At 35.9% G+C, this 22,132-nt stretch overlaps 1 protein-coding gene across 1 annotated transcript in view; it reads left to right on the plus strand.

Annotated features, from left to right (window-relative positions):
• Window positions 1–229: 229 nt before the first annotated feature.
• LOC132705431 (dopamine D2-like receptor) overlaps window positions 230–22,132 on the plus strand; it is a gene marked incomplete at its 5' end in the record, with an annotated part of 86,470 nt that continues 64,567 nt past the window's right edge. The window contains one exon of the mRNA XM_060676016.1: window positions 230–259. Coding sequence (XP_060531999.1) covers window positions 230–259 — 30 coding nt within the window. The remainder of the gene's footprint in view (window positions 260–22,132) is intronic.

Consider the following 22,132-nt stretch of genomic DNA (forward strand, 5'->3'; position numbering starts at 1 on the left):
TAAAAATATTGTACTATATTGGCCATATTAACGGTATGGTAAATATTGTAGACAAGAAAAAATGTTTTCTCGCAGATCTTTAATAGAATTTTGTGTTTGGATTTTGTTAGGCGTGCGTTAGGTGACAGAGATTGGGCAACTTAATTCAGGTATGTCTCAATCTTCATCGTGTTGGACCCTCCCCAATAAAACGATGTTACTACCTATTGTTATTGGGAAAAGCCATTAACCAAAAGTTTATTCTTACTTGAGTGACAAGGTAGGGGTGCAGTCTTTCTTACTGATATATTTCTTGGTGGTTTACCATTTGTGGCAATTTTGAATAATCGTTTTTACTGTGCGTTCCGAAAATATTATTTTACCGTATAACAATTTCGCGTCGAGATCATTTATCGCTTGATGCAAAACAGGTTGCGAAAAATGTGTATGAAACTTTAATCCGTTGAAGACTTATTCAACAAGAAGCTTCGAAAGCAACATGCCTACTTAAAAAAATCGCCAATATCGTCGATAAGGGATAGTATTAATAGTGGAGAATTGAAGAAAAGGATAGTGATCAGTACCTAATAAGATGAAAATTTATCTTTATCAAAGCGATGTTGTTCCTACCTTGCATAAAAAGAACTGAAAAGAGCGAGAAGATGAAACCAGTATAAATATAAACCGTGCCACTCTCTATAGAGTTGTTTGTAAAATGGGATTTAAGTTCCGCAAAAGAAAAGTAATTACGCAATTAGAGATTTAATTGCTTTTAAGAAATTAAAACATGTAGATTAGAAAACAGATTCATAATTTACCTTGTTGAAACATTCCCCAACACTGTATCCAAAGGATGAGTTTCCACGAGTTAGACGAAGGTACCTTCAAATAAAAGAAAACGCATCACCACGCATAATTTGTCTGAACAGGGTGGGCATACCATTTTACGTCTTCCTCCACATCATTGCATGTTTAACTCACTAAAGCATGTATGGCATTAAGTAATATCTAAGGTCAAAGCAGAAAATGTTTCTCGTACTTTAAGTCCCAGTGTTATAAATTTGATAAAAAATGTAATTAATAACATACCAATTGACAGCTGGCATAAATCCTATTGCAGTGACTGATAGTGAAACAATTAGATTTAGACATTTAGAATAAAAAAGTAATTATGTATAGATATTCCTATGAATGAGTCCGTCCCTAATGTTCTGTCCTCTAATAACTACTGGACCCGAATTTCATTACCATTCATAATTGCGGGCAAAAACCTGCACGATACAGATTGAGACAGACCATATCAACTAGAGTGGTTCAGAACCAACTTTAGTAGTCTGGGAAACGAAATTTAGGTGTCACCTATCGTTAGGCGGCCCCTAAAATTGTTCGTTGATTTACTCTGATATTTTTCTGCGCGAGTTATAGGTCAATAAACCGAATATAACAATATCCCATATAATCGAACCACTGTGGCGATCACAACTGACATTCAAGCGAGCAGCCACCACATAGCAGACATCGCCTATCGCGGGGGGTTTTATTTAATATCACGAACAATGTGGAGCGTTGGAAAGTTCTCGTGAAAATCCCCTCCGATATACAACGTGGGGAAAACCGCGAAATACGCCTGCAAAAGTCGGTCAAAGTTTGTCAGATATATTGCGAGACGGCTTGACCGCTAATTAGAAATTTCCCCTGTTACGGCCAGTCTGTATTAGTGGGCCCGTCTCTATATACATATATGGGTGCCGGGAAATTATTACAATAAATCATTGGCACCGCAATTGGGAAGGCTGGCGGCGGACGCTTTGCAAATGTCCGCGCATTTTTAAATTTAGGTCCCCCAACCCCGCCGCAATTTTCCGACGGGTTGCCCGCGAAATAATTGTCTTCCAAATGATTGGATTGGATAGTTGTTGTTAGAGCAACAGTTTATATCGTTAATAGTAATGCAACAAGTGTGATTAAGTCCACTTTAGTCACGAGTTCTTAATAAACGAGTGACTGAAGAAGATTATTGACATGTTGGCATACTATACGTTTTCCACGGTCATTAGTTTTTAGGTGCATTTTTGGAAAACAGCACGAATTCATTCACCGAGTAAAGTAAGCATCAGAAATGGCAAATATCAAAATACGATCACAGTTTGTAACCATTCGCAATTCCACAATTACGGTCCAGAACCGTACTTCGGTACTTCGTGCATACAAATGCTGAAAGCAGGCGGATTTAATAAATTGGATTGGACAAATTGTAATGAAATGTATATGGAACCCAATAAAAATGGCACACTGAGTCTTGAATAACAGTAAGTTGGTAAATACTAATTACAAACACAAGACGGAATACAAATAACTAAAGCTTCGACGGCTAAGAAAATCCTGTGTCATAAAACTGACAGCCACCGCAAATGAACCAATAGCAAAGTGGGAAAACGTCAAAAGATTTTGTATTGCTTTCCTAGGTAAATATTTTAGAGTCATTTTGATAAACGTTTAAATTGGGCATCGGTTTAAGCTTTCGAGCGTATGTATAACATAGAAGATCAAACAATCTAATGGGAAAATTCAATTTGAAATCGAGCTACTTCAAGTAGGGAGTGTGTTAGGAAGATTCACAAAAAGAACACTGATATGAATTAATATATAGCAGTTTAATCAAAGGAAATTTCTGTACAGTTCTTGTCGCCTAAGATCTTAGATACCCCTTCCGCTTTACAACAAGCGGGTCTTAAACTCATTTCGTAGTCAAAACCATAAAAGGGTGGTAGAAATGGCATATCGTCTGGAGAGCTCTACCGGAAACCCTGGAAGTGGCTCGCAACGTGTTTACTGTAGATAAAGTTTGAAAGTGACTCGTTCGATCTTACTTTCTTCTAAAATCTACCTACGTCTAATTATTTAACAGAGTAAATTTCGACGAAAATAATAGAAATTAGAGAACGGCATGTATACCAACATTATCCCTGTGAATTAGTTGGGATTGGGGATATATTGGTTGGAGATACTACATGACCGATTGATTTTCCCCGGGCACTATACCTCTCGCAACGTGTTAAAGAAGAATCTACTGAATATTTTTACCTCAAATTTCGAACTGCACTGGCCGAATTGCGAGGACCTATTGTGGTCATTCGCCACTACGCGACTAATCGAATATTAACTATGTGATGAACAAAATTAAGAACGCCAAAAATTATATAAATTCATTACTACAAAACAAAACAAACAAAAATAAAAACAAGTGGGACGGACCAGCAGAGATTTCCTAACAACATTATCAAAATGAAGCAACAAAACAAAGCCAGATCCATTTTTGCTTATTTTATGAATTTTTGATTTTGTTCTTGAACACTAAATTGGTTTTTATTTAAACACTAATTTGAGAATTGTAAAGTTTATTAATTTGCACGCATTTTCTTCATGTGACAGCTACATATTTTCTAGGTCTGTAATTTTTTTTCCATTATTCTCCTATTTGGTATAATTTATTAGTGTCTAAATCATTATCAAGTTAAAAAACCAATAAAATATTGTGGAATTTAAACAAACCTCAATTCCTGTATTAGCATAAGCTATCTCTCGGATGAAGCTATTTTAAGAGCAGCAAAGAAGTTTAAAAATAAGGCTACCCAGGGACCAGATAGAGTACCATCCTTTGTTGCCAGAGATTGTATTAATGCTTTCCTTAGACCTATCGCTTACATATAATAACCTCTATCTCGAAACAAGCACCTTCTGTGTACGAGTGCATCTATGGACAATTGAAGCATGTTATTACCCAAAAATAACACGGATTCTTAACCAATAGAAGTACTGCCAGCAATCTAACATGTCTTGATGTACTATACACAGATTTGACCATGCTATCTTTCTGAAGAAGATTGAGGGAATGGGAAGCAATAAACTGGTAGACTTTTTTGCTTCATATCTACAGGATAGATATCAGTATCAGTACCGCTCTTTGAGGTTTATAGCCACAAGCGAGACACCTCAGGGCAGTAATCTGGCTCCACTGATCTTCCTATTATTCGTTAACGACATAGCCGACCACATAACTGCTGCGCCCTGTTGTTTGCCGATGACCTGAAGCTGATTAGGATTGTGGTGGGCATTGCCGGCTGTACAGCATTGCTGAGGGATCTGGAGTCGTTGATTAACTGGTGTGTGGCAAACAATCTTCATCTGAATCCGGATAAGTGTTCTGTGATGACGTTTTGTAACAGATAGTTTTTAACTACAGCCTGGGAACTACTCCAATTACCAGATGCACCTCTTTCAAAGACCTTGGCATTTTGTACGACACTAAACTGTCCTTTGCCTCTCATATTGAAACCATTTGCAAAGATGCAATAAGATCGATGGGCTTTATATTTCGTAACGTTAAAGAGTTTCGCCTGAATGGCTCTCAAAGCATTGTTTTTTAGCTATGTCAGATCCAAGTTTGAGTACGGCGCGGGGTACTGAACAGTCATTACTTTTGGAAAGATTTGAACTCCCGTTGTTCTGTCCAGGAGCTCTGAACGCAATTACCTCTCCATGTTCCTCAAAGATTTGTCCGCGGTTCACCGATTTTCCACTTGCCTACCCCATCTACAAACTTCCTTATAAAAACCCCCTTATACAATGCTATGTATCTTTTCAATGACCGTTGTAGTGATATTGACATTTTCAACCTCTCCTGTAATCAGTTATCAAACATTCTCAAAACAAAATTTTTTGTTTAGGCAATTGATATTGTACCACGCATAGGCACTAAGGTACGAGTACAAGTGTGTTGTATTTAAATTATGTATCATATGCTTGTCAGATTGTCTTGTAAATGGATGTAGAATCTGTTAGACAATAAATGATTATTATTATTATTATTATTAAAAGAAAATAAAAAAAATAACAATTTAAATCGACTAGATGGTGATAACAAATTTAGCAAAAATAAACCAACAAAACTACTAAAATCTCATAAAATTTGCGAATTTTAAGCCACGTCGAAAATGAGACCTTCTCTTCCATAGTCTGTAATATAGGGAGCATTTTTTAATGGCGGATTGCCTTTCTGCAAATTGTTTCAATATCCATCCGATTATCGATTCAAAGTCGAAACAAAAGGGCAGGGCGGATAAAGATGTTCATTAACGTATTCTAATGAATGAACCGGAGTCAAACGAAAATGAATCAATTTGAATATTTTGCCCATTTCCCGGCCTTATTCGGGCGATTTAATTAGGAAGTCGCTAAGCAATACTAATGTCGACTTATTTGCTTTCCCCGGATTTAACTAGCGCTTAAGTAATAATTTTTTATTTTCTCGTTCTTCCCGCCCGTCGTGCGTCCGCGACCGAGACAGAGACAGACTTTAAGTTAATTTCCTGAAGGAATTAAAGAGTCTCCGGGATTTCAGGAATTTATTAAAGAATAAAACTCCGGTCGAACTTGATTTTCAGTTGGCTGTGGGCGTACAATCAGCTGAAGCCGGCCCATTATTTGTATAGTTACTTCGAAAAGGGAAGGGACATGACTTTTAGTTTTTTTACTACATTTTAACAAATAACCCTTTGCAGCAAATGTAAGTTCGTAGGATTTTAACCTGAAATATTGAAACAAACAAATAACAAAACAAGTTTTAACAAACAAATATTACCGGTACTGCAACTCATTTACAATGTTCATCTTTACACAGCTTTCAACTCATTAATTTGTTGAGTTTGTTGAGCACTTTTAAATGTTTTTTTTTTCAGATAGTATATTACCTACCCATAAAAAACCGGAATTGAATTGCCGCGCGCAGTGCTTGTATAGTACACCTTTCTGCCGCTAGGTTGTGGATAGTACAACTTATTGCGAGTTCAACGCCACCTTCGATTTAAATTTAACTTGTTTTCGTTTTTTTTCGATGGCAAGTTTAAAAGAACAACGTGCAGCTGTGAAATTTTGTTTTCTGCAGGGTAAAAGTGCTGCAATGTTAAAAACAGCTGCGACGGGAAAACTCAAGTGTACCAGTGGTTTGTTCGCTTCAAAAATGGCGACGAGTCAATTGATGACCGACCTCGTTCTGGACGTCCATCAACTGCTCGAATCGACGAAAATATTGGAAAGATTCGAGAGTTTGTGCTCACAGACCGTCGACAGACAATTGAACAATTATCACAGATTAGTGGGTTGTCTTGGAGCACCGTTCAGCGAATTTTAACCGAAGATTTGGGAAGTTTGTTCCTCGTGTTCTGACTGACATGCAAAAAGAACATCGAGTTGAAACATGTCGTGCTTTGAATCAACAGCTTGAAACGGATCCAGATTTTCTTTCCAAGATCATTACTGGTGACGAGTCATGGTGCTATGGTTACGATTCAGAAACGAAGCAACAGTCCAGCCAATGGAAGACGTCACTGTCTCCCCGTCCAAAAAAATATAGTCAGGTCAAATCAAACATCAAAACGATGCTGATTTGCTTTTTCGACATCAACGGCGTAGTTCATGCAGAGTTCGTTCCACCAGGTGAGACTGTTAATCAACCTTTTTATCTGGAAGTTTTAAGAAGATTGCGCAACAGTATTCGACAAAAAAAATCCGATTTGTGGCGGACAGGGGACTGGTTCTTTCACCGCGATAATGCACCTGCACACACAGCCGTTTCTGTTAAGCAGTTTTTGGCTAAAAATGGCATGGTTCCTCTGCCCCATGCATCTTACTCGCCTGATCTCGCTCCGTGTGACTTCTTCTTATTTCCACGTATGAAAAGGGACGTGAAAGGACAGCGATTTGATAACATTGAAGAGGTCAAGAAAAAAAACGAGGGATGAGCTGTCGGCTATAGCCTAAGATGAATGAAAAAAAATGTTTCGAAGTTGGAAGCACCGCTGGGACAAATGTATTAGTGGTAATGGAGAGTATTTTGAAGGGGATAAGGTCGTTCAATATATAGGTTATAAAAAATGATTCCGGTTTTTTTTGGGTACTCCCTCGTATGTAATAAGTGCGGTAAAGGGCACTTGAGTCACAAGTCTATTTGGCACCAGAATAGTGAGTGCTTAATCAACCAGTGACTTAAAAATCTCTCAAACGTATTGCATACGACCATTAGTTTCGGAGTACATTTTTGGAAAACAACGCGAACACATTCACTGATATGACCGATGGATTTGACAAAAGTGGATATTCAAGCCGTTGTAAACATCCGATTGATCCCAAACCCGAAATATTCTGGAAATGTCCGAAGTGGCTATCAGCCGTAGGTAACAAAACTGACGTCGCAGAGAAGCAAGTAAAAACTTTACAAAACGTGTTGCATACTAGTTTTTGGGAATATTTTTCCAAAACAGTCGGACATTAACATATTTCAACATTTAAATCTTGGGAAATATCTCCGAAAATTTCCGATTGCTCCCAAACCCGTGCGGTAACATCCCGGAAATGTCCGTGGGTATCGACACTGATGTGGTAAAATAACACTTTCCGTATCGGGGTATAATTGAGTATTTTAGAGAAGGAACTAGAAAAACGTATTTCTAACCACAAAATCGGTTCCAATAATAAATCATTTTTTAATATAACAATCAGATAAGAAACAATAACAAAATAATTTAAACAATTTATTATGGTTGTTTGTCCCGTTTTCACTAAATAACTAATATTTACGCATGTTATAATAAATCGTTAATTACAACGAGTTTGAACAGAGGTCGGCGCCAGTAGTATAGCAATTCCCTGTTCTAACCCACTTTTGGCGGCAGCAATTACTTAAGACACCCACTTTTATATCCGAATCAGGTCATGAGCACAGTATAGGTTGGTCATTATCTAAAGTTTTTGTGTGGCGAAAACATTGCTTGGAATTCTAATTAAAGTTTAGCCTGAGTTTTCCGTAACGAATTCGAATTCCATTTCAGCGCCGGATCAAACTATTTAAACAAATTCGACAGATTTACGATCCAAACAGTCGCGCAGATGTGATCCGATCGCTTGCGAGATATCAACGTAATAAAAGTGCTTTCGAAACTTTCGAAAACCGTCCGAATTCCACTTCGACCGAGTTTACAGGGAATTCTCGCTGCAATTTTGTTTCCCCTTTGAAATTCGAATATTGTTTTTATGGCGAAACGACTCGCCATAGATAATATATACTTTTCCCGCAAACACGGGAGGTAAAAGGGTTTGCAAATACATATTCAAACGGTATCGTTTCCTTTGTATACAAACTGGTTAGTCTAGGATTATGTTCTACTGAAAGGGCTTGCTTACGGTTTTCCGAATTTGTTTACCGAACGATTTGGCTCACAAGATAAAAACGCGTCGTCGATTTTTAAGCGCTTTCCTATAGATAAAGTGACGAATAAACAATAGAGCAACATACATTTACAAACATGAACTGTCGGTAGTAATATAATATATAGTAAATATATAGAGCGTTTCATAACTTCGTCCGTAAAATGAAACGCAATTTCAAAAGTAATGAGAAGTACACCATTTTTTTATTGTCATCTCAACAATAGAACCAAAGAACCAAGTGTAATATTTTAAATCGATGACGTCACTATTCCCTGCGCTATATTCCATTTCTCAATGATGCCAAATAATAAAACTTCGTTATACTTGTAGAAGAATAACCTCTCCTCCCTCTCACCACCCCAAAAACAATTTAAAAATCTTACCAATTTGTCCCTTGTTATCGCGTAGGACCACGGGTGCACAGCCCCTAAATATAAAATAGGAGTACCGTATGGGATGCAAAAAGAAGTTAATAAAAATTTTATTGCAACAAGGGAAATGTATAACATTAAAATCAATATGTGTGGATAATAAAAATTATAGATACCGGTGTTCGGTCATACTTGGTCCCGCAACAACAGGTTTATCTGTCAAACCAAATAGATAAAATAACAGGATACTAATAAATATTAAACCCTACTTACACATTTTAACATTTTTTGCATAATATCTAAAATATTGTCCAATTTTTATGCTTTTTTGTTAATTTTCTCTCTGCGCCTCTGGGCGATCCTTAATGTCGGGTGTAAAAACAATTCCAGTTCAATACTACAACTAACTAAAAATAAAATAGAACTTTTTTGCCAATTTCAAATGGATAGCGAATTTCCCTTTGTTAACATTTTTAATATCTTTGTGAATTTTTAAGGTTTTTTTTTAATTTGGAATTTAGTAGGTGACATTCCTTATATTTTCGATAATCATGTTTTATCATTAAACTTAAAACCCTTTGCTAGAATTGCTCCACGCTTTTGACTTTGACTCTAATAGGTATATAAAAAATAAAGCCTTTTTGATCTGTTGACGCACACACCTTGTGCGTTAAATTAGGACAACAAAAGCTGTACCAAAAACAACGCAGCTGCCTCTCGCGACCGGAACGAACCTGCAAAAATAAGCGCCCGTGTAGAGTGCGAAAAAACTCTTGGCGCTTTTGTGAAACGAACGGGGCAAAGTGCTGAAATTGCTCTTCAAAGTCGCCAAAATTCAAAAGGGCGGAAATAACATTTTTCCAGCATAAACGGAGGTGCCGGTACAATAGGGACCAGGAGTCGAACCGTGAAAAATATTTAATTAGCCGGGTTGCCGTGGACTATACGCTCTCGCATTTAATCTTCCTGTTTTTTGTTCCGAAACTTCATATACCGCTCGCCCGTACATCGGTGTTTTATTCTGGAAAAAATAACAAAAGATGTGGAAGTTTTGAAATTAGAGTGCATTAGCCTTCGGATTTATTATACCCCAGCAGATTTAACCATCAAATATAGTCCGTTATTTTATGCGGGGTATGGTCCGGAAATTCTCACGTCTCAAGATTTTCGATCTCCTGCTGTGAGTACATAGTTGCTTCTGCTTTTCGCTGCATCGCCCATGAAAACTCATTGGCTATGCCGATTTTCATAATATCCCGAAACTCGGTTATTATTGAAAATTAATAATTAATAGTTAATAGTTATAATAAATTATAGCTATATAATATAACAAAAAAATGTAATGTACAATAACAATGAAAATGTTCTTGAGACTTAAAACGTCCCGAAAATAAAATTTACATCAATTGCGACGCTGATGACGGTCTTGGAAAAGCAAAGCCTTTAATTGTTGAAAACATTTGAATTAAAAAGTATTTACAAAATCAAAATATTTTTCATATAAGATATAGACGACAGAATTTTTAAAATTGACAATTTTACAATTTTCCCTGGTAGCTCAGTAAAATATTACTATACCGCTGTTGAAGTCTAAAAAACATGCAATATGCAAACGGCATCTGTGTATCTTCAGCAATAACGAAGATTCGAAGCCAATTTTATATATTAAAAAAAATCGCCAACCACTCTTTCCATGGCATCGAAATGTTGTTTAACATATTTCTCAAAAATTTAAGATTCCATACGTCATTCGAACGAATCTGCAGCATCCCAATGGAGAGTTAAAGAAAAGAGTTAAAAGAAACATTTTTAAGAACTTTCACTATCCATTGTTATTTTCCAGACTACTAACTAAAACTAAACTAAACTATTGATCCAATCTGTAGATTGTCTTTAGTTATTTCTTTTCTCGCAAGAGGATTTAAGAATATTTTTAATTTATTATGAAACCAAAATATGGGGGGAATTATCTGTATGAATATCATATCTACGAATATGTTTTTATCATGTTTTAAGAAAGCTGTTAATTCCAATTTCCCATTAGCACATTATGTAATATTTGGGTAGCGTGTTGAGGCTGGCCAATTGACCACTTCTTAATTGACTAGTCAAATTCGATCAAAATGTTTTAAATAACATCTTGCAATTGTAGAGTGTTATCTGTCATTACTTAATAATAATATATATGTATTTTATTAAGAATTTACCTCTTCAAGGCATACCCGAAGACTGCATTTAGTTCTCAGAACGATGCAATGGTGACGTAACGCGCCACATAAATAAATATAAATAAATAAATAACCACAAAGAAATTTGACCGGCCAATTCCTCAACGCTAGTTGAGCAAAATAGCAATCATGTCATGACGTCGGTTATACGCTATACATTGAATTGGGCATTGGCAACAGATGTTGATGACCCCGTCCTGTCAAGCCAGCAGGAAACTTTCAGTCTTATATTTATGGCCAGATGATTATTATTATTATTATATTTATCATTGATTCGATTTTTTGGATTCAAGTTTTTAAAGTCTAATACCAATTTCTGTAGATCTCGCCTATCTTGAACTACTTGCTGACTCGGCACTGTTTGAGATCACATTTTGAACGAATCCGAAGAGGCATTATAGGTAATCCCGAATATAACGGACAATACGAAGCCCGGGCGAATTTAGACGAAATAGTTACAGCGACAAAAGGCCCTCTCCCTTACTCTCTCTTGAGCTTTTGCGTCTTAACTGAAGGCTAGCTGAATTATGGGTCATCGATAAGGCTTAAGATATATGTCATTGTTAACTTCGATTACCCCTGGGCTTCCTTTGTTGACGGTTGCATTGTTGCCGTTAATAAGATCCGACGTGCTTCACAATAATAACAGTCGACGTCCTAGGCAAGAAACGTACGAGTTTATTTAATAAAAATAATTGTCGGAAGCGTAATGTAACTCGCATAGGTTTTTAAAATTCCTCGCCGACTATCTATACCAATTCGGCACACTGTTTGATATGTAATTACGATTGTCGCACGCGTTCAGACTTAACCCGTTTTCTATTAAGTAACGAACAATGGGCCCCTTAAATCTCTTTATTCTGTTTGTGACGTTACGAGCGAGAATGTGGAGAAAAGCCGCGATTCTGTCACGATTGGTTTCATCGCAAGGCATCTTTATTTTGACAAAGTTATCTGTACGACCCCGGTCGATATCTACCACCAGCCCATTATTCTGCTTCAGCGCATTTTCTTGTAGGTTCAGAGGTATAAATTAGGTATTAATTTTATTCGATTTTCGTGATAACAGAAGCTTCGTTGTGCCGTGCACTTCGTTTTTTTTATTGAAACGCGTTGTATTCAGGAGCTCACTATTGCGAGATTTTTTTACATCTTCGTAAACGTTTATTTTATCGAAAAATTGTAAATACAGAAGTTGTTTGTATGAAAGTCCAATGAAAATTGTTTCCATCAAACAGGGCCTCATAAGTCTCTCAAGGTACCTAACTTGAGTGGAACTTTCGGTATGTTATTTCACTTTTGAATTACTCTGAAAATCTCATGGTAGGTTACTCCAGGTTCAAAGAAAATGAAATTTCATCGAATGGTTACCAAAACCTTGGTAGAATATATCAAACTCAGCATGCTCATCGACTATACTATTATAAGATTTGGCATTGAAGCTCAGTATGCCAACCTGCTGGCGAGATATGAAGACCAAGCCAAAATTAATACTAATCTTTGATCAGAGATTGCCGAGTTAAGAAATCAAATTGCTAATAACAATCGCAGTGATAGCACCACAGCAGCCGAACAAAATCACGCAAACGGCATTCTGCAAGAGAGCATGCCTGAGAATCACTTCAAGTCTCTTCACTGCTCTCCTGCAGTGGCTCTACACAGATTCAGGTCACTAACGTTGTTTATGTCGGTAAACCAAACCATAATCGCTACAAACCAGTTAAAGTGACACTTTCTAAACCCAGCGACGTGTCACTTGTGCTGAACATTATTCTTGCCATTTGCACGCCCACTAAAACACCGAGACGAAGGCGATTTCCATCATGGTTCAACCAAAGAAATGATCGCAAATATATTTGAGAAGGAGAGAGCTGTCCATAATTTCAGGCAACACAAAGCCGCGTAAGTCAATTAAGTTCCAGTCGCGCATAGCGGATACTGATTTTTTTCGTCGTGCTGAGCTGAGTATAAATGATAGTCCTACCAATTTCTGTCATTTGTTCAGTTTAAGAAGACAGATTCGTGAATCCCAACCACGATGTCCTATTCTAATCAGCCATGCCATAGGCTTAATATGATTGTTGCAGCTTTTGCAAAGTACTTTGGTAGCGTTTACACCATATCCTATCCAGATCGATGTTCATCTTCAACCGTATCCTTTAATCTCGATTTTGTCAATATTACCTAAGCTTACCATCCAGGATGTCTTATCAGCAAGCAAAGCACTCAAAACAAATTACCGCCGGTCCTGATGGCATACCAAGTTTTATCCCGAGAGACTGTGTGCTCCTTTATGTTACATTTTTAACTAACCTGATACTTGAAACGGGTGTTTATCCAGAACCTTGAAAAATTGTCGTGAAAGTTTATCCTATTCTCAAAAAGGATTATCCTTCTGTAGTTGACAACTACCGACCTGTTTCGATCTTATGCAATTTTTCTAAAATATTCGGGATTATATTGAATAAATTTATTTTGCTCAAATTAGAAATAAACTATATACGCAACAACATGGTTTTTATTAGGAAAGATCATGTATCACCAAGTTATGCTTCCTGTCTTCGTATGTCTGTGACTCCCTGAACAAGCAAGGTCAAGTTGTCGTCATATACACTGACTTCCACAAAGCCTTTGACCAGATAGATCATCCCTTACTGATTGAAAAAACATCTCAAAAAATTTGGTTTCTGCGTTTCGCTGATTACAGTGTTTCGGTCATATCTGGTGAACCGTAAACAGTTCGTTGGGATTGGGGGGTTTAGATCAGTTCTATTTGTTCCAACTACTGGTGTGCCTCAGGGTTCTAATCCTGGACCACTTCTGCGGATGACCTAAAAATGCATTGAAACCAGTACGGACTGCATGACTCTCCAGGACAACTTCAATATTGTCAGTCAATGGTGGACTACAAATAAATTGCATATTAACATTGGCATGGTACTATTCTGACTGAACTTGTCACTGTGAAGCATCTAGGGATTTTATTTGACCAGACGTTTTTGTACCTCACATTACTAAATGGTTTCCAGTGCAATACAAATTTCAGGATTCGTAGTTAGAAACTGCATGCATTTTTGAAGCTCAGCTACTGTTAAATTTTTATTTAACTGTTACAAGCTTGACTATGGCGCGCTGGTATGGTCACCAATATATAACTGCCACACTCAGTCCGTTGAGGGTGTACAGAGAAGGTTACTGAAGTATCTAATGTTCAGGGAGCATGGTTCCTATCCTGAAATTGAAGTTAATCATGATCTTCTGCTGAGAAGGTTCACTTTACTGCCTCTGAGCTTCCGCAGAGATTTTGCAATCTGTTTCATTTATCTATAAATTAGTTCATTACGGACTTGATTGTCCGTTTCTTCTGGAACAATTGCGTTTTAATGTGCTGCGGATGGAAGCGAGACCTCAATCAGCTTTCTTAACGCAGTTCAAAACTCCATTTACAATATGTGTATGACCTTCAAGAAACTATCCTCGCACTGCGATTTATATGATGATGGTCTCCAGGCGATACTTCTGCAACTTGGATTGGCGTCGGGTTATCCGTACCGATAAGTCTCATCCTTTTATTTCTCCTTCTATCTTTCTTTTAGTTATATGTTTAGTAGATTTAAGATTATTTTTTACGTCCCATAGTATATACATTGGATTTAATATTTCCTGTAATTAGGTCATGTTGCCTGTTGGAAATAAAGTGCTATTATTATTATTATTATTATTATTATTATTATTATCAGATATTATAAAAACCGGCATAATTATTTTTCATTATTTAGTCCATTTTGTATATTAAATGTATTAACTCTCGTATTAAAATAAGATGTGATGATTATACAGAAAGTAGGATAACTAAGACTTTACCTAAAAATAATCATCCTGAAACGATGACTCGCAGGACCATGTTGCATTACGCTGTTTTAAAGGCCTTTTAATTAATTAAATCACTTGTTAATTTGTTTTCTTTATGCTTGTCTAACCGCACTCAGTACGTCTATCTCTATGGTCACACTTCCGATGAATACATTGCTTCCTCAGGTGTTCCTCAACGCTCAATATTGGGGCCATCCTTACTCAACATTTTCGTTAATGGCATCAGTTTTTTTGACACATGTGGATGACGTAAACATTTTTAGAGAGGATTATCTTACTCTACAGCGTAGTTTGAAGCAAATCAACAATTGGTCCCTAAGTAGCAACTTGCAACTTATTACAGTCAAGTGTAATGTAGTCTATTTTACCACCGTGGGTGCAGCTGTAAAATATGACTATCATCTTTTTGATAAACCTCTCCCGTTCTAACACTTTTTGTGACTTGGGAGTAATATTCGACTCGAAATTATCCTTTGCTCCTCGTTTGATTGGCTAAGACATAGACTATATTTGCTTATACCCCGTATTAACCCTAGGCATAGTAAAACATTCTTTCTGCCCACACCAAGAAATAATATTTTAAAATAAAATAAAAAAAAGAGTACAATGCAAGACACGATTAGGACTTTTTTCCGCAATCTATTGCTAAGGTAAAAACGTTATTGTCCCAGTAACTACAATTATTAATTTCAGTCTTTTCCCATTCTCTTGTTTTTTTATTAGAGTTAATATTTATGTTAAACTTAGGTTAAGTTTCGTCATATCATCATTACTTGTAATGCCTCTGTAACTATTTAATGCTTTGTACTACAACCTACCTATTAGTTGGGCTTCATGCGTGTTAGGTAGACTTCTTTTAATATGCGGAGTTAGATGAAACCTGACAAAACTGTAACGGTATAAAATGGTAAAAAATTTATTTTGGGGCAAAAGTAAAATTTATTTTAATTTATATTTATTTAAATGTTATTCAAAAAATCCATGTTCCATTGTGATATTGAAAACAAGAAAATTAAATTAAAACCCTTAATAAAATGTCCACCCTGTAGAATATTGGGGTGAGGACCGACAAACGCTCTGAAAATTGTGATGTTTTTAAAAAGGGTACGGAAATGCCACTCGGTCGTGATTAAGCACTCGGCAGAGCATATCCGCGCTTATCTCATAAGCGGCTCTGAATGACGGTTGACGTTTCGCAGGTGATCAAAAATACGTTTCCGTTTCTACAGAGTTTAGCAATTTTTTTGAACATCCTTGTGTCGTAGAAATTTTCGGCTGTGGATTTAACGAAGGTTTGTAAATTAAATTGATATTGCAAGCTTAAAGTGATTTCCTTAGTTTTCATTACCGTAACGTTGTTATAATGTTACGATACCTTTTTCTTCTCTAAAAATAGTTCCTTAAAGCCAAATTTTCTATTACCGTGACATACCGAAAGAGTATTCTAAATAATTAAAAAATAATATCGCAGAGTAAATTTTTAGCTACAAAACATAAAAACAAATTATCTTTAAAGCAAACTACGTCAACAACCATTAACGCGAACCTGCCAATTTCACTTTTCACACTATTACCATTTATCCTTCAATTAAGATAATAAAAAATTATTCAATTTCATGAAATAATTAATTATACGAAGTTATTACAAAAAAAATCGAAAATCCGCAAACTGGCAACGAGATGGGCAGGTGGGGGACCGAAATTTCATCAAAACCGAACGCTCCCCCTCCCCTCCGAGTTAAAATTCTCGTGCCGCCGCGACGACGGTCATCCTCTGCGTCAATTAAATTCGTCGGGGCGATAAAATTCCGTTTTCATTAAACTTGTATTAAATTTGTTACGCACAAACGAAAGATCCCCCCTCCTAAGCTCGTCCGCCCCCCGGTGTTCCCGGTCTGCCCTTTTACAGGTGGCGTAACGTTTTATTTTTTTTTTTTGGCGCTCCCTCCTAAAATTATTTAACGAATTTTAAACGGGTATTTAATGTCCGATTCGTTCCGCTTTTAATTTCTAAGTACTCCGGGCAGGCGAGATTTAAATTAAATTCGGATAAAACTCCGGACCGTGGCTGTTTCGCAATTTATCGCGGGTTAAAAAAAAGAATCATAATAACACTATTCATCCGGGAGCCAATTTTCGAAAAGATGGTGGTGGATGGCTGGCGATGGTGGTTTTTTATTATAAGGTCCACCGTGTAATTAGAGTCATTCGAACGTAATTGGCAGATTTCCGCACTGTTTAAAAATAATAATAATAATAGCACTTTATTTCCAACAAGTAACATGACCCATTTACAGGAAACATTGAATATCAATCATATGATAAATTTACAAGGGACGTAAAAACTAATCTTAAATCTTCTAATCTTATAACTAAAGAAAGAAGAAGAAAGAACAGGTAATAATAATAATAATAATAAATAGCCTTTATTATAACAAAAAAAAACAATATACAACATTAATATTTTTCAAAACAAAGTAAATAGATAGCTCAAAAGCTTTAAATAGCTACTCTACTGAACCGCTAGAGAATATTTATATAATTAATAAATTGCGCACTACTTATTGAAATAAAAAATGGATGAAAAACAAATAAAATATGAAAAATTCCTGCAAAATCGCTACTACAACACTACACACTACAGAAAATGCAATTGAAGATAAAGAATTTGATAACTCAATATAATCCCTTGCTAATCACATAATTAGTAACACATTATTAGGAAAACTGTATTTGTAACAAATGATTTTTGTACCTTTTTTTAAATGAATATAAATTTAAGTTACTGAAGAATAGCGCTGAATGTGAAAGATCTACGAAACAAGATGATGTGGCATCGTCTGTACATGTATCTTACATTCACAGAATGGATAGTACTCCTAGGAGTAAGCCGGTCTCTCAGCAAATTGGGTGAATCGAGGTTATGGATAATTGTCATAACGAATATGTTGAAATGAAGACCTCTTCTTTGTTCCATTCTAAGCCAATTGAGTTGACGATATGCAGCAGATACATGGTCGTATTCTCGAAGACCCATAATAAAACGAACACAAGCATTCTGCAACCTTTGAATACGGCACTTACACTCGTTATCAATAAAAAAGCTATACACTACATCACAGTTGTTAAAATGTGAGACAACAAGTGACTCACATAATTGTCTCCTTAGTCTAAAATTTCAAATATGCCTGTTACTATATAAGATTTTTAGTGAGAAATATGCCCTTTGAAAGATATTTTTTAAATATTCACGGAATCTTCCCCATCACCCCCAAATTTTTTGCTGAATCGGTAACGGAAAGTTTAATATTATCTTACATTTTATTAATATTTTGTTTAAGTAGCTTAACTTTATTTTTATTTCTAAATATCATTAAATGCGATTCTGATGGGTTTAGCTTTTTGAGGAAGTTCACTAATCCTGTAAATTTATTAATACCGTTGCCTCCATGCTACTATTAACATCAAAACAGCAATACAATTGAGTATCGTCGGTATATGCCTGAACTTTGCAAAACTCTAAAGATTTTAAAATATCAGAAGTGTAAAAAAAAATAACGGCCCTAAAATGGAACCTTGTGGCACCCCACAGAAAATTTAAATTTCTTTCGAATATCTGCTATCACAACGTCGATGTGATGTCGACTTGAAAAATACTATTTAATCACCGCGCGTCAATTAGAGAAAAAACCATAGAAATTCAGGTTGGAAATCAAAATTGCACAGTGAATCTAGATATATTCTCCTTTCTCTTTTTATTGTAGACAATGTAAAATTCCTTAAATTTTTATATAAGAGCCAATCATTATTATTCCTATTTCTTTGTAAAGCTGAAGCTCTCTGCTTCATAAATATTTTAACATTTTCCGTCAACCAGGGAGCGTTTGGTTTACTTATACGTGACTCTTTAATTGGAGCATGTGCGTCAAATAATGTTAACAGTAAATTATTTAGTATTGTAATTTTCTCATCAATATTATTTTCATGATATTGTCCCGAGGTAATTTGCACATATCCTGTTGAAAATTGTTTAGAATCATTTTTAATCGGTTCTTTAAAGAAATCCAAGATGCAATAAATTAATTATTGTGATGTGTATCTAAAGTGCCAGATTCGTTAGCAACAAAACAAAAATCGCATCAATCAACGTACTACTAGTTGCTGTAATTCTTGTGGGTTCGTTTATAACTTGATAAAGATTGTAATTTTCAAAGAAGGGTACTAGTGGATTATCGTGAGATAAAAGAATGATTAAAGTCGCCAAGATAAATACTGTGTTTATGCAATTTTTTAAGATTAAGTATTCTAATCCACTATTTCCATTAAAATTATGATTAATAACTTCTACATTTAAATGACTTTTTAATTTTTTCTTATTTTAATTATTCTTATCTTTACTTTGTTATATCTGCGGCGTGCTCCCACACTCACAAACAGTTGCCAACTAAACGTTTCGATCGTCTGTCTGAGTAGTCTGTTTCTAGAGTCTCCAAACAATTTCTGCAAGGTCACGAGTAGTTAATAAACATAATTGCGAATTTGTTAGCCTAAGGAAAATGCTCATATTTTCAATCTGGTTAATTGACAAGACAAAGGAATTGCCGATGTACTCCTTCCCAAAATTAAAAAATAGAGAAAGGTGCGGCACAAAACGCCACAATGGGAAACTGACCTGAACCAACGCTTCCCAAAAAAATATTCGCGGAAGTTTCACCGTTAACGCCGTTAGCGTTTCTTTGCTCTGTTAATAGGCTTTGCGGACGTTTTTCCATTCAATTTCACAACCTCCACGAGGCAACCCTCGAAACCTCCGGGGTTAAATCCCAGCAGAGCAACACGCGAGCGACGTTGCCAGATTTAACCGGACGAGAGCGCTGGCCCTTTTATATATTAAGCCGCCATGGATTTTCCTTGGGGAAGGAACACGAGTGCGCCGTCTTGAATTATGTTCGAGAGACGTGCCTTGCATGTCGCTTTTCAAATACGTCGAACCACCTGCCTTTGTTTTTTTAATGCTTGCTCTGTACCTACCGAATTTACTTAAATAAAATACTCGAAAAATACATAACAAATAACTACAACTCTTTTCTAGACATTTTAAAAATGGTTCGAGTTTCGATCATTTAAAATGAATTAATTGATGGATGAACGTCCTTATTTGGCTGCCAATTTGATATACAGTTTCTTAAAAGCAATTGTTTGGAAATTGCACTAGAATCGGTAATATAGTTATTAAGAACTACAGTTCCCAAACAGAGAAATTTTCTTTAAGAAGAATAATTGAGATAATTAGAGTATAGGAAAAGGAAAATAATACAGCTAAAATTTAATAAACTCTAGAAAACCTCAATTGAGTTAAAATATGACAAAACAAAATTCAAGACACAGGAACATATTTGCCTTCATTTGCAACGTGAATGATTATGCTACTCATCAACAAACATTCCGCTACTTAGGAGGCAGCAGGGGTTAGAAAACGGCAACGGCGCTTGGGAGTAACTTGGATCGAGAATTTTGTCCTTAATTCGAGGCTCATATTAATTATGTTGCCCCATATGAATATGACACCGCAAATGCAGAATGTGTCGGTGCCACCATACAGGCAGACAAAAGGTCCCCGGGCAGGACTACTTCAATAATTATCGCGGCCCAAAGCGCACACGCCATGTTAATTCCATATAGTTGCCTCCAAAGACCTGTAGAATTTTATATCAAAATCTATCATAAAACAAAACTCACAACAATAATAAGTCATTTACCACTTATGTGTGAACGATAAAGTTAGGCATACGAGAATGGGTCAGTATGTAACAGCAACGTAACAGAAATTGTCTGACCAATCACAAAAATAACAATTAACAACTAATAGCTAACAAATATGCACATCAGTTCGTAAATTACAATTAACAAAACAATTACCATACATTTGGGGATATATTAATTTTTTGTTATTTCTTCCGCGGCTGAAGAAAATGCATTATACATTTTTATTATATAAAAATCTGGCTAATACTTGATAGGGAATGGAAAATAAAACATGATCGATAAACAAACGTTCTGTTTATGCCGTAATTTCATCTGATCCTTTACAACCAATAGCAAAGATACATTCATGATATATACGAACATATGTATGTCTTTTGTGAGACAGGGCGAAAAATTTTCAAAAATAATATATATATATATATATATATATATATATATATATATATATATATATATATATATATATATATATATATATATATATATATATATATATATATATATATATATATATATATATATATATATATATATATATATATATATATATATATATATATATATAAATATATATATATATATATATATATATATATATATATATATATATATATATATATATATATATATATATATATATATATATATATATATATATATATATATATATATATATATATATATATATATATATATATATATATATATATATATATATATATATATATATATATATATATATATATATATATATATATATATATATATATATATATATATTCTCACGTATTGATTCACGGATGGAAAAATGTGATGACACTATATTCCGGGATATCATCCGTTCGCTCGTTGAACTCCGACTGGAATCCTGCGATCTTCGACAAAACGGATACCAAAGGCGCACTATCAGCAAGGCAATCAGTAAACAACAACAGCCGCAGCAGAGAGTGCAGGACGAGACCCAACGAAGATCGATCTCTGTCCTGCCATACATCAAGGGGGTTACTGACAAAATCGGCCGAATATTACGGAAACACGACATATCAACGGCATACAAACCTGACCATACCATCGGAGCAATACTAAGAAACCCAAAACAAAAAATTACTCTGGAGAACTAAGGAGTATACAGTGTAGCATGCGGATCGTGCAGCCTGACGTATGTGGGACAGACCAACAGAAGGATTTCAGCCAGGCTCGAGGAACATCGTTTAGCCATAAGAAACAAACAAACAACACCTGCTTTGTTTCAGCACCAACATCAGACAGGCCATAAAATTGATTTCGGCACTTGCAAACAAATAGCTAATATTCCTGATTTTAGGACTCCTCAATACGAGAGACGACGCTCTGCATTTATCCAACACGTGGAGAACGATAATCAAACAGCAGAGCGATGCGCAGCAGCCAACGGGGACATCGCAACTACGATCGGGCGAGATTAACAACGCGACAATTCAGGGGGCGGAGCCACCTCCCCCCACGCACAAGCAGCACCGTTACCATCTCCAGCGCAGAGTATAAATACCGCACGCACCGCCGATAACCTCCCAGTGTTCGAAGTGTTTTCGGAGCGCGAACATTGAAGATGCCAAGTGAGATTTTGGCGAAACCTCTGCAGGATTCCAGTCGGAGTTCAACGAGCGAACG

The sequence above is a fragment of the Cylas formicarius genome, unplaced genomic scaffold, assembly GCF_029955315.1.
Source record: "Cylas formicarius isolate icCylForm1 unplaced genomic scaffold, icCylForm1.1 PGA_scaffold_7__23_contigs__length_41026272, whole genome shotgun sequence".
NCBI lineage: Eukaryota > Metazoa > Arthropoda > Insecta > Coleoptera > Brentidae > Cylas > Cylas formicarius.